A 16,899-nucleotide genomic window follows, 5' to 3' on the forward strand; every position below is an offset into this window, starting at 1 on the left:
AGGTCTTACTGCAGTTTCAGTGTCCTACCAACCTAGTTACAACACTGATTTAACTGAGTTAAAGCCAAAGTAGGGTGGAAAACGTGGGGGAGTAGCAAGCTTATGACCACTGTATTCTGATCCAGAATTAACCTCAGTATATCTTGGTTATAGTAAAGCTAATATCAGATCTTTTTCAGCACTTTTTCCCTCTCTGGTTTGTAGAAAACTGCTCAGCATCCACAGGGAGATCAAACCTACATTCTCCAAAGCTGGCAGACGAGACAAGATTTTCCACATGGGAAACTTGTCCTCTTAGGCCCTGCATAATTCACTTTCCTCCTAGTATCTTTGGCTCTTAATTCCTGCCTTGATCAGGGAACTTGTATCCCTCATTTACCACTTTTTTTACCAGAACATATTCTTGATTCTTCCACAAACTCCTTATATTACAGTCAACTAGGCTAGGCAGGACCATTCAAACAAAGCATCACTGAAAAATCAGAGTTAATAGCTAATATACAACTGTTTTTTACAACAGTGTTTTTGTTTGTAAGTTATGGCTTCTCTGGGGTCAGAAACTGCTGGTCTATGTCCGTCTTTCCAGCTATTACCAAAAACACGGGCTTAGGTATCTACACACCTTGGTGATGATGCCAAGTGATGATGCCAAAGCAAGTGGGGTCTACAGAATGACTAGGCTTCTGTCTGTAACCTTTGTAGTGTCTACCTTTTTAGGTTCTCCTCTCCTCTCTAAGCCTATTCTTTCATAATTATTAGGTTCTCCTCTCCTCTCCTCTCCTCTCTAAGCCTATTCTTTCATAATTATTAGCAGCAGGCATGATAGCCATCTTTAGAAGAAACCCCCTCTCTGCAAGGATGGGGTTTTACTGAGATTTCAAGGAGACAACCATGTCAGATCACAGATTCCACATACTCACAGTAGATAGGTAGACAGGTAAGCAGATATAATATTAGACTAGGATATTAGATGTTGAGAATAACAGTAGTTTACCTGTAGTTCTGAAGAAGTCAGTAGTTCTTGCGCTGGTGGCTTAGGTATCACTGTTTTGGTTTTCTTTTTTTTCTCTTCTAGGTATCATGAACTCATTACAAAATATGGGAAGCTGGAGCCTTTGGCAGAAGTGGACCTGAGGCCCCAGAGCAGTGCGAAAGTGGAAGTCCACTTTAACGACCAGGTGGAAGAGATGAGCATTCGTCTGGACCAAACAGTTGCAGAACTAAAGAAACAATTAAAAACTCTAGTTCAGTTACCCACAAGCAACATGCTTCTCTACTATTTGGACCATGAAGCGCCCTTTGGCCCAGAGGAAATGAAGTACAGCTCTCGAGCCTTGCATTCTTTTGGCATTAGGGATGGAGACAAAATTTTTGTGGAATCCAAGACAAAATAATGTCCGCCAGCCTTGTGAGAACACACGCATTAGGACTTGCAGGGCATTTGTTCCGTGAGGTTTTCTTCAGGAGGGAGAAGGTTGTTTTGCTTAGTTTTGTTTTGTTTAGGTTTTGGGGGGTTTTGTATATTTCCCTCTAAAATGGGTTAGGGGGCTGTTTTTGGTATTTTCTACCACCTATTCCTTCGGCTCTGCCACCAGAATTGGCCACATCCCCAGTCCCTGTGCCCACCCTCATGAGAGATGCCTGGGCAGCACCGACTTCTAACTGTGTTCACTGGGATCTGTCTACCACGTGGTCGTCATGACCACTTAGGTACACTTGTGACGCTGGTGTGAACAGTGCGTCCCCCCAGAAGGGCATCTTGCGCTTAAATCAGGAGACAAGGAATCTTTCCAGGAAGGGCCAGCATGTCTCTCTCTCAGTTCTTCCATTTTCCCCTCCCTCTCTCCTTTCCTTCTTGAGTTCAGTTTTTCCTTTTGACTTGTGTCTGCACGTTTGCCCAATAGTTTTATTCTGTCTGTACCTAACTTCTCATTTCTCAACTTGGGTAAGTTTTTTCCTTCATTTCTCCCTTTTGAAATAATGTCACATGTTTCAAGCGTTTCTCAACCTGGTTCTGATCTCAGGTACTCAGTTGGAACCTTTAGTTCTGTTAGGGTCTGGAAGAAGAGTCCATGAGGGAACACGGGCTGCTGGAAGCGCAGGCACGAGCAGTCTGAGCTCTGTGTGTGACTGTCCCGGTCTTAATGTTCCTCCCCCACTAGATCACCCATTACTGACATGAGATAGGTCAAATCCCAGAGTTCTTTGCTTTTTGAATGTATTTTTTTCATATCTATCTTTTTCATTACTTTATTGGGAATGGAGGCCTGACTTTATGAAGAATTCAATAGTGCAATGGATATACATGCCAGGAGAGCTAAGAGTTACCTAGTAAACTCTTGGTAGTATGTGTGAGGGAGTCACGTAGAGGGGATATGGGAGAAAGTGTGTCGTGACTTTCCTGCGTGGCATCATTTGAAGTCTTTGCTCTCGCACTTTGCATTAGAAAAAGTGGGAAATTTTCATCAAAGGGATCTTTGATTGCCAGTTCTTCCCTGGGATTTTGTGATGTCATAATTAAACAATTCTTTTTGTTTTATGTTTCAACTTAGTTGCCCCTACAGGAGAACAGCTCTGACTAATCTCTGAGTAAAGTGTAAGTGTCAAAACTTCAGATTTGCCTCCAAGTTATGTTTTTTGCACAATCATATTTAAAGCACTTCCCTTTAAAAGGTAGTCCTTACCTGCTCTGACATCTTTTGGTTTGTTCTTCTGTTCCTTTGTTAATCAGTGTAGTCTCTTCCTTTGATATATGTTTTTCTGGATCCACCGTGTTTACTGATGGGAGACTTGAGAAGGACTTAGTGCCACTGGGGCAGAAAATGTGCACATGAAGTATTTTTCAAAGAATGTAATTGTTATCTGATTGCATTTGACCTTTTGACCTTTGTTACATGATTCCATTGCTTCTACAAACTCTTAATTTCTTACGAAATTTTTAGATGACTCTTGTAAAACCCTTCTCAGATACAAAGTTGTGTTTATTATTGCTACTTTTTCAGTCATCCTAGGCCACAATAGCAGATGTTTATTCTCTTAATGCACTTCAGGTTCAGTATCTGTAAAGCCTTTGACCCAGGCTTGCTGAGTCAAATCTACATTCACCGTAATGTTGAAGGTGGAAACCAAAGGGTTTAGGAAGATGAATGAGGCCAGCTCTCCTGCTGCTGCAGACTTTATCTTTCAAAATCATAAAAATGAACAATGGAGATCCAGGTGGGGTATAGACAAGAATAATTATTTTGCAATCACATTTTCCTGACAGATTTTTGGAGGTGGGAAAAAGTGTGGCAACAGTGTCATGACAATTAAAACTGTGGGTGCTTTGTGTACGTGTGTGTGAGTGCAAATGAGTGTGAGAGAGAAACAGTGTAATTGAGCCCGTCGCTTTTGTCAGCCTGGGAAACAGATGAGCTCTTATTTTTTAAGGTTGTATGACCCACGACTGTCTCACAGCAGAAAGCAGAGCGAACACCTGTGTTACGCTTTAATCATCAGTGAAATAGTAACAATTAATAAGATATTTTATATATGACAAAGTTTTATGAAAATGCTTTTTTATTATTAGAGACTTGTTCCTTCTGCTATTACAGAACACAGTGCCCATCAGCTGCAGGCCTAATTCTCCAATTACACAGTTGCATGTCAAGGGAACTTCTCATTTAATTCAATGGCCGTGGGTATTTGGGGGACGTTGTAATTGATGGTTCTAATAATTGCTAAATGATTTTTGATTGAGACAAGATCTAATGCAATTATCAATCTTTTAGAGTTACAGAACGGAAGTAAATGAGAAAAGCTGTTTGAGCATGTATACATGTAGACTTATTTGGGTGGCCGAGTAAAGATGCTGCTCTTGAAATAAAATTGGTGCTGTGTAGACACTTGTAACCAAAATTATTTTTATAACAGGCCAAAAAGAAGGAGAAGAGAGACCATGGATTTTTGAGTCAACAAGTTATGCATAATTGATTGTAGCTTATCTGTGTTTTAATGTTAACTCCATCCAGATTCAGCGAGAGCATATCATTGACATTTATGAAGCAAAATTCTGTCATAGCCAGTATTACAGATAATGTTGCTACAGGCACAGTGTATAGAACATATCTTTTCTAAAATAGAAATTCTTTTCAGTTATGAAAAAGGAAAGGAGTAATAAAAGAAAACCAAGTCAAAACTGAGGCATCCTTTTCATGTGGGCATGGAGCTGCTGAAACCACAGTGGAAATAAATTTTTGAATTTGAATTGTTGAAATATCCCACATTGCGTTAAAAAAAAAAAGTTCAGAGTCATGTATCTTTTTTCCTTATTGAAAGTTTCTATTGTTTCTGTAACCTATTGCCACCGTGACTGTAAATGCCTAAGAAAGCAGATATTATATAACCCTTGTTCCTTTAAGACCTTTTGGTGAAAATAAGCCCAAAACATGAGCTGTATGTAACAGAGCCAAATGTTATGATGCTATGTTTTAAAAGTTTGTTTCCTTAAAAAGAAAGGAAAGTTCAATTCTAACCCAATGTTGTAGCTATGTTGCTAAATCAGCAGTGTTATGAACAGGGAAGGCTTGCTACACCAGTAACACGTCACCATTTGAGGCACGCAGGTGACTGCTTTCAGGAGCCCATGTGTTGACGGTGGCTTGCTCCATGGGAGGTGCTAGGCTCCAGGGCAAATAAAACAGAATACAGAATAATAGATTGTTCTAAGAGACGTCCTTTCCACTGATGAATTTGACTTTTCCCCTCATTTCATGTTGGATTGCAAATGCAAACCAACTGCTTCCAAGAACACTCAGAAGCTCTCTGTGTTACCAGGTGTGTTGTGAACACTCTATTTTTCATAGGTGCTTCCTTCGAATACGTGTCCACTGTAGTGATGGAGAGGGACTGGACTCTCTCAGGCTCTTTACTTGCCAGTTGTCTCCTGCAGTTAATGGAAATATATATATTTTATTTTAGAATATAATTTAAACATGAAGGTCTATTCTTTGCACTTTTTATTAATATATATATAGAGAGATAATCTTTAAAAAAATTAAAAATCCAAGTCCACTTTCTCTTTGTGTTCTGATTTTTCTTTTCTGGAGTTGTGTCGTCAAAGTACATGTTTATTTTTATATATCAAAAAGTTGACGATAGTGCTCTGGTTGAGTCCTCTAGGGAACTGGGCCTAAGCTGGTAAGGATCTGATCAGCTTAAGAAATTTAGTTGGCATGTTGTTAAAGTTAGCGATTAAAGCTGCAAAACAAAGATTCATAGGAAATGTTACTTTTTTGTTAGCAAAGTTTTATACTTCTAACATGCTCTTTTAAAAATAAAAACCCATCTTTGAGATATTTGGCATCCCCTTTTTTAGTAAGAATCTCATTTAGATGAATTAAGCTTTTATGACAGTGTTCCAAGGGACACTTCTTTCCTTTGAAAATAATTTTGTATAAGAATTAGAGTTTGGGGCACTGAGCCATATCTGCTTATCAATAATTTCTCAGTGATCTGTTGTGAATGAACCTTGTACCAAGAATTGAAGTCCAAGTACTGTGTATACTTTGTTAGTGTATTTAGAAGACAGTATCTATTAAATTTTTTCTCACTTCTTCAGAAATGCAGAAGTATCATGATCTGTTTAAATTTAAGATTATTTCTACCTCTTATTCAAATTTCAAAAAATTGTAGTTTTAACCTCTGAGCTAAGTTCTATTTAGCTAATATTTATTATGAGCTTCTCCGACTTCTTGCATGGGAGACATATGTCAAGACACCCATTAGCCCACTGGACTGAACAGCACTGTAACTTCTAACAGTTGTTAGAATACATGTAAAACAAGAAGGTTAACCTTTGAAGTCCTGTTTGTCTTTCCAACTCTTCTCTGGAAAAGAAGTTATCTGTGTTCTCCAACTTAGAATTTCAGGATTCAAATTTAGCCAGATAACCTTTAAAAACATAGGTCATGATAAATATTAACATAAGTCATTTCATCTAATGTTAAGTTTTTAATGTAACTTGAGATTTAGGAATTGAGTTAATACACGAAGGGGATAACATACCATATTATATCTCCTTAAAATATAATGAATTTCTGTATCCTTCAAAAATTTGAGAATAACCCTAAAAATGTTTAGGGTTTTTTTTTTTTTTAATTGATCTACTGAAGAGTTCAAATACATGTATTTGCCTAGACCTATGAGTATAATATACATGAACGTCATGCTTTTCTTCAATGTAGTTTAGGCCCCTGAGCAATTTGCATTCTATTTTAAGGCACATATATCAAGAGAGGAGTAACAAACTCGTAATCCAAGAGGCTGCTGCTGCTGCCAAGTCGCTCAGTCGTGTCCGACTCTTTGCGACCCCATGGACTGCAGCACGTCAGGCTCCTCCGTCCGTGGGGTTTTCCAGGCAAGAGTACTGGAGTGGGTTGCCATTGCCTTCTCCAAATCCAAGAGGAAGATGAGACAAAAGTAGAGAGAGTTCTTGGTTGTGTTAATCAGTGCCAGGGATCCAGGCTTATACTTTTCATCCTCATGTTTCTTCTAAACACTAACGATGAGCACTTATTGTCAACCAGGGCCCAACCTAGATGCTCTACCTATATTAAAGCCTTTGGTGTTCATGGCATCCCTATGGTTCAACACTATTATTTATCTCCATCTTCTTATTCATGAGGCACAGAGAGGCTGAGTAACTTGCCAAAAGTCACACCGTTGATAGATGACACCAGAGCCGGGATTCAAACCCCAGAAATTTGGCTGTAGCTGACAGCTGTACTATGGTACTTAACACTGAAGTTCTCCTTCATCACCCTACACACACACACACACCGTTAGTCTTCGTCTTAATGTTTCACTAAAACACTGAAATGAGATATCCCTCAATATTCATTTACTAAATTGAGTTGCTCTATATCAAAAATCACTGATGTGGCTGGTGGCTCTAAATCCAAATTGGAACTTGGCCTCATGGCCCTTCCAGAATTGTGACATTGTGATTGGTATGTTCCTATTGGCCTCTTTGCTCTTCTGGGGGAAGCCACAGTGAACACTCGTCATGGGTGCTATTGACAAGGATAAATGAACCCACAATATGATGCTGGACACTGCTTTTCAAGCTGAGGACATTCTAGAGCCTTAAAACTTTGTTTCAGTGAACAACCCAAGGTGAAACAAGTCAATCAGTTTTGACTTCGACGTTTATTAAGGAGGCATCTGTGTTGAACTGAAACTTGATGTTTATGGTGTGGGGGGAGGGGGATAAACAGTAATCTAATGGAGCTTGTATCATATGTTTTGTTACAGGAAAGGAAGAGGCTGTCACTGCTATTGTTCCTCTCTAAAATTAAAGACGGAGACTTGTGAGGAATATAAATATTTATTACAAAATAGAGGAGGCAGTTTATTATGATCTGTGAGATCTAAATCTGCCCAAGAATTGCAACGCAGCTTCAGTTTACCGAGTCTCTCACAGACTCTTCATCCTTGAATGCTTCTTAAGTCACTATAAGTAACACAACTAAGGTGTGAAATAAGAATGGGAATCAGAGGAGGCAGACATTAAAGAATATAGGCTAAAGAGGAAAAAAATTTTTCTGAACTACCTGATACCTTTGAGAGCAGATGTAAGCTTTATTCCACTATCAGAGAATACAACTAGGACATCATGAATAGCTTTGCTTGTGTTAGAATATTTTGTTTGGTGTATATTTCAATGTTTACAAAAATACATGTGTTAAAAGTCATTTATATTTCATTTTTAAATAGAAAACATTCACAATTCAAAAGTCAAACGATACAAAGAAAGCATACATTGGAAAATTCCACTCTAACCCCTGTTCTCCACCTTTTATTAGTTTCTTGTGTGTCTTTGCAGAGTTAACACAAATAATGGCAAATGAGAATGTATTGATCCCTTTTATCTAGCAAAGTTAGCGTATACCATCATGCACCTTGCTTTTTTTCACTTAAAAATCTACCTTGGAAATCTCTCTGTAACACCATACACAAAATGATCTTATGCTTTGTTTATAGTATATCATCAACCCACTCCGGCCTTCTTGCCTGAAAAATCCCATGGACAGAGGAGCCTAGTGGGCTTCAGTCCACAGAGTCGCAAAGAGTCGGACAGGACAGAGTGACTGAGCATAGACGCATATAGTATTCTATTTTAGATGTGATTTATAATTTATTTGACCACACATTTTTACAATTTTTGGGTGTGCCATGTAGCGTGCGGGACCTCAGTTCCCCAACCAGGGATCGAACCCTCACCCCCTGCTTTGGAAGCACTAGGTCTTAACCACTGGACCACCAGGGAAGCCCCTGATCAATACCTTACTGATAGATATTTCAGTCTTTCTTTACTCTTTCCCAATCTCCGCCCCCACCCTCTCTCTTCTACTTTTTTCAGTTTGCTGCAGTAAAAAACATACATTCTTTTACATGTTCAAAATAAAACTGTAGAATACATTCCCAGAAGTAGGATTGCTAAATCAAAGGTCAGAAAGTGAAAAAGTGAAAGTTGCTCAGTCGTATCTGAGTCTTTGCGACCCCGTGGACTATAGAGCCCATGAAATTCTCCAGGCCAGGATGCTGGAGTGGGTAGCCTTTCCCTTCTCCAGGGGATCTTCCCAACCAAAGATCAGAGTGTTTGTAACTTTGGTGTGTGTGTTTAGTCGCTCAGTCGTGTCTGACTCTCAACTCATAGATTGTAGCCTGCCAGGCTCCTCTGTCGTGGGAGTCTCCAGGCAAGAATACTGGAGTGGGTTGCCATTTCCTTCTCCAGGGGATCTTCCCCACCCAGGGATCCAACCCAGGTCTCCTGCATTGCAGTCAGACTCTTTAATGACTGAGCTACGAGGGAAACCCTCAGAGTAATTCTGGTGGATGTCGCCAAATTTTTCTCCACTGGAGTTACATAAAAGAACATTTTCTTCTGATTTTACTACTTGTCACATCCCTGCAAAGTCAAAGATTTTACTGATCTTGGGCTTGATAGTAATTCTTGGTTAGGGCAATCAAGATGGGACTCTTCCCAATTAGGCATGCAGATCTAGCCACTTGAATTCAACACACAAAGGATTTGCATGAGCCATACAAATTGTCTTAGGAGCTGTCTTTCCTTGGAATCTGCAATTGTTAAATCACTGGTGAGTGAGATTTCACTTCTACTGGAGACAGTGTATGTACTATTCATCCTTAACAACGCACTAGCATTTGTTTCCACCGAGTGCCCTTGAAAAGTGATAGACAAATAGCCCTAAAACCCTCTGTTTATTGTCTGCAGTAAGCTTTAATCAGAACTGCTTCTTTCCAACCAGTGAGATTCTTCTAAGAAGAACTACTTGGTGAATAGGAAATACAAAATGTCTTCCCCCAATCCCTTTTCAACTTTATTGCTAATGTGCTAGCAAGGATGTTAGAATGACTGGTTTTGGGGTTTTGTTTTTTTTTTTGGTTATGTTGGTCTACTTAGAATTAGCTATTACAAACCCCTTGCCTAGAGATAAATTCTAGAGTTATTTTCAGAAAATATCTGAGTCCTTGTTTAAGGTTTCAGAGCTGAACATCTTTTATTATTGAGATCTTAGATCTAGAAAGTCTTGCTAGTTAGCTAATAAACATTAATGTTATTCCACGTGATCTTCCAAGAGTCAATGCCTTTTTTCTCATAATTAAGAGTTCAGTGTCTAAGATCAGCACAAAAAGAAAAATGTTATTGTTTAGTCACTAAGTGGGACCAACTGTTTTGCAACCCCATAGACTGTAGCCTGCTAGGCTCCTCTGTCCATGGGATTTCCCAAGAAAGAATACTGGAGTGAGTTGCATTTCCTTCTCCCGGGGATCTTCCTGACCCAGGGGTTGAATATGAGTCTCCTGCTTGGCAGATGGATTCTTTACTGCTGAGCCACCAGGGAACCTCCCCACCAAAAAAAGAAAATCACTTGGAGGTAAATAATATTAATTCTTTAAAAAGACAGGTTCTAGAGGATCTGTGCTACAATTTTAACTCCTAATGCTTCCAGCTTACTGTTACAAAATGATTACCATGATACTACTAAATATGAAAAATTTTAGAAATATGACATCAGGTTTTTAAACATTTTGCTCTTAAGATGGAAAAACTAACAGACTGCATGAGAACCGATTTTATGAAAGTTAACCCAGGTGTATAAGAACAAAGATTCCAAGACAGTAAGAGAAACAAACTTCGAGATGCAGCGCTCTTGAGAACGTTCCATTCTGAATATCTTTACTATTCAGGAGGTCTTCACGAGCATAATTGCATTTTCTACATCAGCTCATCCGTTTCAAGGACTCTGCTGTGACTAACCACCATTTTCGGGGAGAACGTTAAACATAACATTAGATGAAGAGACTTCGCTGCTGGTCCAGTGGTTAAGAATCCGCCTTGTAATGCCGGGGATGCAGGTTCAATCCCTGGTCAGGGAACTAAGAGTCCCACATGCCAAGGAGCAACTAAGCCCACGTGGCACAACTAAGACCCGACCCAGCCAAATAAATGAATAACCTTAGATGTGATCACTTTGTCAAGCTAGATCTAGGAGGCTGAACATTAATCAGTCAATGGATAAGTGGTAGAAACAAACGCACTACAGAAATATGTGGAATCTCCACAGCATATACAACGAAGCAGAATGATCAGTTGCAGAGGGCTGGTATATTTATCCAAGACATCAGTGTCACAGATTCATCTGTCTGGGAAGCAGATGCTAAGGGGCAGGGAGGAGTGCAAAAGGCTTCTTGGGGAATTGGGGAAAGGAAAAGGGGGAAAGAAGGATGCGGCAGCAGAGGGCATCACACTGTGCCATGGACCTGACAAGGTCTGCAAGCCCAATACGATGCTCTGGTGCAAAAATTGCCTATGAGTCTCACTCAGGTCCTTTGTACCAAAGCTCTCAGTCATGGATGGAGGAACACAAGAACATAACCTCAGCTTGAATACAGATACAGACACCAGAGGAGCCAGCCATTGGGAGCTGTCAGCTAACCATACTCTGTGGCTTCCGAGCATCCTTTCCTGTAAGGTGGATCTGAGCGGCGCACATCTGTACGGACCACAGTCCACCCCATGCCGTGTGTAGATGCAGTTCTCCATCCATGATCAGGGCCAGCTCTTCCAGGGCTCTGGTGGACTTCTCTTCCTGAGGGGAACCTCAGAAAGGGGAGATCAGAGGAGTGAACTGTGGCCCCTGCAGAACGGAACCCATCATCTCCCTCGTCCACCGTCCATTCTATCACCCCTGTGGGTCTCAGTGGTTTCCCTTGTGGTTCCTCCCAAACTCTAATTCCTGAGGAGTCCGAATCCCTGGTTACCATACGCTGCTCAGGCTTAGGTTGCTGTGCTTGTCTATCACAGTCACAACCAGCCAAGGGAGTACCAAGAGCTGCCATAGTGTATCACCTGAGTTCCACACACCTTACCCCTTGAACCTGTCATGCAACAGCAGCCCCACGTCCTCCTGCTCATCAGAGTCAGGGATTCCTGATGGGATGGTGGCTCATCTTTCCTGCTGGTCTCTGTCACAGGGGACCTGGAGTACCCAGACGGCACCACAGCCACAGCTTGCAGTTCAGTAGGACTCTTGTCATGTCTTCTGCTGAGAGTATGCCCTCTTGGGAACCAGGATGTCAAACTCCGCGCAACCTAGAGATGAGGGGTTGGGGAGCCAAAGTCTCTCAATAATCCCTGGGAGTGGTCACAAGTGGGGCTACTCCTGCTTCCACACCTTGGTACCTGGACCCGTGGATTCCTCCTCTTGGGGCGCCGCTCCAACCTGTGGCTCCTACTATAATTTTGGGCACACAATGTCACATCCCTTTTCTCATAAAGTAGGTTCTCTAGTCAGATGCTATTTTACCTGGAATTCTATGCCTGTGGATGTCCAACACGTTCATTCTTCTGAGACTTTTAATTCCTTCTGCCATCTGTCCCAGTAATTTGGGCATTTCAACCTCTCTCTCTATATATATATATGTGTGTGTGTGTGTGTGTGTGTGTATTTATGTATATATATATGTATATGTACATATATGTATATATATGTAATATATATATGGATGGATGGATGTATATGAATCTTGTTGCTTAGTCATGTCCGACTCTTTGGGATCCCATGAAGACTAGACCACCAGGCTCCTCTGTCCGTGGAATTTCCAGGCAAAAATACTGGAGTGAGTAGCCATTCCCTTCTAGAGAGGATGTTCCTGACCCAGGGATTGAACCTGGGTCTCCTGCACTGCAGGCAGATTCTTTACCATCTGAGCCACCAGGGAAGCCCAGTTGTTTATCCATAAAATCCTAATACATAAAATTGTATACACAAGTACAAGGTTTTCCCAATTAGACCCTGATTTTGGCATAATAGAGCTGCCTCAGTTGAAGACTTGATATCGTCTTTGTCAGCTCAACTAGGTTCTTTTTTTTTATTTATTTATTTTTTCAACTAGGTTCTACCGAGCAAAAATTGCCCATTAGGGGAGTCCTGCTTTGGTGGAAAGTGACGAGGCCGTTGCGACCACGTGGCCCAGTCACTGGCAGGGTCTCCCGTGGCTCCATCAGCGAGGCTGAGGCTGAAGGAGCTCACAGCTTGAGGCCTGCAGCCTGCCACACTTCCCACTGCATCATTTCAAACAAGCTCAAATCTCTTTCTTTCACAAAAGGTGTAAGCAACTGAAGCAAACGAAACAAAAACAATCAGCATATAAGGCTGACTCTGTTTTTAGGGAATTCGATTTTTTGTTTTGTTTTGTGTTTGAACTGTCTTTCCTCCTGCCTAAAAAGCAGCATCCATCTATGCCTTCTTTGTAAAAAACAAAGTGTCTTGGGTTACTGGCTCCAAGCCACGCCCACACCACCTTAGGTCTAAATCTTGTCGAATCTTGGCTCACTTCACCCCTTCAACAAAATAAGTCCCCCTGCCGACATGGCATAAAAAGAGATTTTTGTCATTTTTTTCCCCTTCTGTGACCACTGAGTGTACGCTTGAAATACACACTCATTCCCCAGCCCAGCCAGTGGTATGTCAGCCCCGTCTGCTCTCAGGCGCCTGACTTGCTCACACCCAGAGCCAGCCATTCTGAGCCATGCATGCTGCCATCTTGTGTATCTGGTTAAACCCAGGAGCAGCCCTGCCTCAAGAAGGACGAAGCATTTAATATGGATCACAAGGCTGAATACAAATGCCCGTGAGTGCACGAAGAGAGAAGACCAAAACAGTTATGCCACTAGGAGCTGTTAAAGCAGAACCAACTGTTTTGCTTCATGACATTTAGGTTGACTACAGGACTAACACCTTAATAAAGACTGGGCAAGGAAAATGCTTTTCAAGGTGAGTCTTGGATTTGAGTTAATTTTATTGGGAACAGACAGCCCCAGAGTCAGACTTTCTGTTATATAAATATGTGCCTTTTGGAGAAAGATGGATAGTTATTTGACACATCTGAAAGTAAATATATATGGCAGGTAGGGTAAAAACCCTACTGAATTACCACAGGATTTTGGAAAAAAATATATTGACTAATTTAGACTGAAAAATCAGTTCCCCAAAACTCTTGTCCATTTTAGGACAACGTACTGAAAACTGGAGTTATGTCTTTTGACACAGTTGGCCTTTAAATGTCTGGTCAGAGATAAATTTGGAGCAATTTTTAAATTCCTATTAATTTACAGAGAGTTTTTCCCTGCTACATTCGAATGATTTCCTTTTTTAAAAACGAGTCTCACTTTAATAATTTTGGATACTAAACTTCGTTTCTGCCTTAGCCAATGTTTCTCATTCTGCATCGACAGAACTGGAAACGGTTTTAGCCTTGTTCATGATGTTTAAATACCTAGAGCAAAATTTCATCAGGAGGGGTTCTGTCTCCCCTACACCCTCCGAGGACCCTCACTGGGCATCTGTGGAGGTTTTCAGAGCCTTTGATTTTTCCCCTGTGAAAGATCATGCCTCACGCTGCTTACCTGTTCCCTGGCCTAATCCTCTGCCCAGAGGTGAATCAGAGAGAAAGTGGCAGGAATAAAACCTAGAAAATTTTGAGAGCATTTCTTTAAATACTTCATGCATACCTGTGAAAACACAGAGTAGAGTCTATCAGTGGCAACTGTTCAAAACCAGAGAGACAAAAAAAGACTTTAGTAGCAAACCAACTTCATTTAAATATTGGAGGCAGCAGCTTTGTTTGGAGTTTTAATATCATGCTGGTGGATGCTAATTCTGTAACATTATACAGTTCTCTTTTTTTGGGTACAAAGGTAGAAGGAGGGGGTTTCTTTTGTGTTTTCACTGCAAAGTGATTCTGATCAGAAAGGACCAAGGTTTCAGCTCCAAGTAACTGACATTTCCATCTGAATCTACTTTTTTTTTTAAAGGGGTGGGAGTGGGGAGGGGGGCAGAAAAAGGTCTAGTTTTTCAGGAAAAGAACCTCTTTACGCAATCCTGAAACTGATCTTTAGATTTACTTTTCCTTAATCAATAGGAAAAAAACTTGATTGCAACTCAACACTTATCTGACTCTAGCACAGGACTAACTGAATTTTTGGTTTTAAGAGTAGGGGATTCAGACATCATTTCAGGAATCAGAAATAATTGGCAGCGAGTGGGGGAGAACTGACATAAATTCTTGTTTTACCTAATTTTTTCCGGGTTTACCAAGATTTGGCTTAATATTTCCGACTCAATTCCTCCAGTCCCTGCCGAACAGGTTAGTGACATTTTTCATAAATACAAATATTTAAATGAATCCTCCTTTCTGCTCTCTGAACTCTTTCCCTAAGGACTTCAGTCTTAAACCTGCCTGACATCTCCTTCTGCTAAAAACTGTGTGTGATCTCTGCTGAAGTCTTAGTCACGTTTTCAGCAAAACTGACGAATATTTATAGTATGCTTGAGGTTTCAATGCGTGTGCTTGACAGCTGAAGATTTACAATAAAACTCACAGAGGAGGTTCACTGATTTTTCCTTGGAAGTTTGGCTGATGAATTGTGATAGCTTCCAATAATAAGGGAAGGGTTTTTATTTTTAAGAATGCTGCCGGGAGCAAGCTTCAGGGTTTCCTCTGCACTCGCTTCGGTTCCAGGTGTATGTATAACTGGGAGCTTGGATTTTAGCTCTACAGAGCGGCACAGGCTGTCCAAGGGTAGAGCCACCGGTTCAACGGATTGTAACTAAAATGAAAACAAGTTCACTCCTGTGATGTCCTTTCTCTAACTAATTTGCTGCGACTAATGACTTGCTTTTGTACTGGATTCTACTTTTATTGTAATTTCAAAGAGCCATCCTGACATAATTCTTTTTTTGTTATGTGTCTATTATTTATTTCACATTTGGGTGGTCAGTGGACAGAGTCTTATACTGCCCGTGACTCTGGTCAGTACTTCAAAATGATGGACTGGCTCCATACTTTAGAGAAGGGGATGCGTGTGCATGCTTAGCTGTGTCTGATTCTTTGCAACCCCATGGACTATAGCTCTCCAGGCGACTCTGTCCATGGAATTTTCCAGGCAAGAATACTGGAGTGGGTTGCCATTTTCTCCTCCTGGGATCTTCCCAACCCAGGGGTCAAACCTGAGTCTGTGGCGTCTCTTGCATTGGCAGGTGGATCCTTTACCACTGAGCCACCCTTAGAGGAGGGGACAGCAAACTCTAAATCCTCCTACCTATAGGACCACCTGTACTTTAACTGACTTTTATTGGATCTTGAATGAAAGCTGTTGTGAAAATTCGATAGCCTGGTCTCACAGAGGATGGATGTCTGTTCTAGAGACTCACCGGGCATCTTTAGAGTGAGGTGCTGGTTTTCAGGGCTCTAGTAGCTGGAGCGGAGATGCCTTTCCTTGACTGGTTGTTTGCTCATTGATTCTATATAATTTCCTGACAATTTAAGTGATTCATTACACTTCCAAACTGCTTCTCATGGGGGAATCTAATTTGTCCACAAAGTACTGAACTTAAGAAGCCCCACCATCATCCAGGGCACTTCAGCCTGACTCAGAACTGCTGCTGCTGTTAGGTGAATGCTCTATGACGGTTGTGATGTGTCTTGGGATTTGCCACCAAATGCACCTGGTGTTCTGTTTACTCTGGCAAGCTGGGGATTTTTTTCTTTTTCTTTTTAAAATTCCAGGATGAATTATTCATCATTACTTAGAATTTGGGTCTCTTTCATCTTCGCACTTGTATGGCACCAAGGTGAGTACTACAAAATTCCATAAAGCTCGTGATTAGCACTCTCTTGAATTTATAAAGAGACGCTTTTGTTGGAGCCATAATTGTCAGGGCAGGTGTACATGTGTCTACTGTTATAACAAGAAAAATGTAAATTAAATTCTGTTGTCAAGGGCAAAATATATTAACTTTGAATGATGTTCACTTACATCCCTACTTTTTCTTATTTTACTTGGAACACAATTGCTTATACCAGGTTGCCCCATGTAAATGGAGTTGGTCTTTAAGATAATGCAAATTATTTTCATTAAAAGTATACAGGCTTGGTGCATGTGCACCCTGTCCCAGATGACTGATTTCAATGAAGGCATTGAACTGGTGGCACAAACTTAAAAAAAAAAATACACTTATTTAAGCCAAAATCAGGAAGGTTCAATGACATTAATGTCAGTGACTTGAGTCTCAGTGACCATTTACAATGGCCAAAAATCTAAAACTGCAAGTGAAATAAGAAAATTATTCCCCTCCGTGATTTCTCTTTTTTCTCTATGTAGCATTGCCTGGGGTAGGTAAAAGATTGCATGGATTTCTTTCTACAGTTTTTTGATTTTAGACTAGAAACATAGGAAAGTTTATATTGATTTGAAACTTTCCTGGCTAAAATTCTAGAGCATCTGTCTTGGTTTTGTTTGTTTAGTTGAACAGACACATGATCACAAGT

The 16,899-nt window shown here is 40.7% G+C and overlaps 2 protein-coding genes across 7 annotated transcripts in view; both read left to right on the forward strand.

Annotated features, from left to right (window-relative positions):
• The window catches only part of TBCEL (tubulin folding cofactor E-like), a 66,130-nt gene extending 61,075 nt beyond the window's left edge, over positions 1 to 5,055 (forward strand). For all 6 annotated transcript variants that reach the window (XM_010830491.1, XM_010830494.1, XM_010830490.1 and 3 more), the window contains one exon: positions 1,076 to 5,055. In XM_010830491.1, coding sequence (XP_010828793.1) covers positions 1,076 to 1,394 — 319 coding nt within the window. In that variant the 3' untranslated portion in view covers positions 1,395 to 5,055. The remainder of the gene's footprint in view (positions 1 to 1,075) is intronic.
• Positions 5,056 to 16,138: 11,083 nt separating this feature from the next.
• The window catches only part of TECTA (tectorin alpha), an 82,989-nt gene continuing 82,228 nt past the window's right edge, over positions 16,139 to 16,899 (forward strand). Inside the window, 1 exon segment of the mRNA XM_010830495.1 lies at positions 16,139 to 16,202. Within this exon segment, the coding sequence (XP_010828797.1) occupies positions 16,139 to 16,202 (64 nt within the window).

Source organism: Bison bison, unplaced genomic scaffold (genome assembly GCF_000754665.1).
Source record: "Bison bison bison isolate TAMUID 2011002044 unplaced genomic scaffold, Bison_UMD1.0 scf7180017864518, whole genome shotgun sequence".
Lineage (NCBI taxonomy): Eukaryota > Metazoa > Chordata > Mammalia > Artiodactyla > Bovidae > Bison > Bison bison.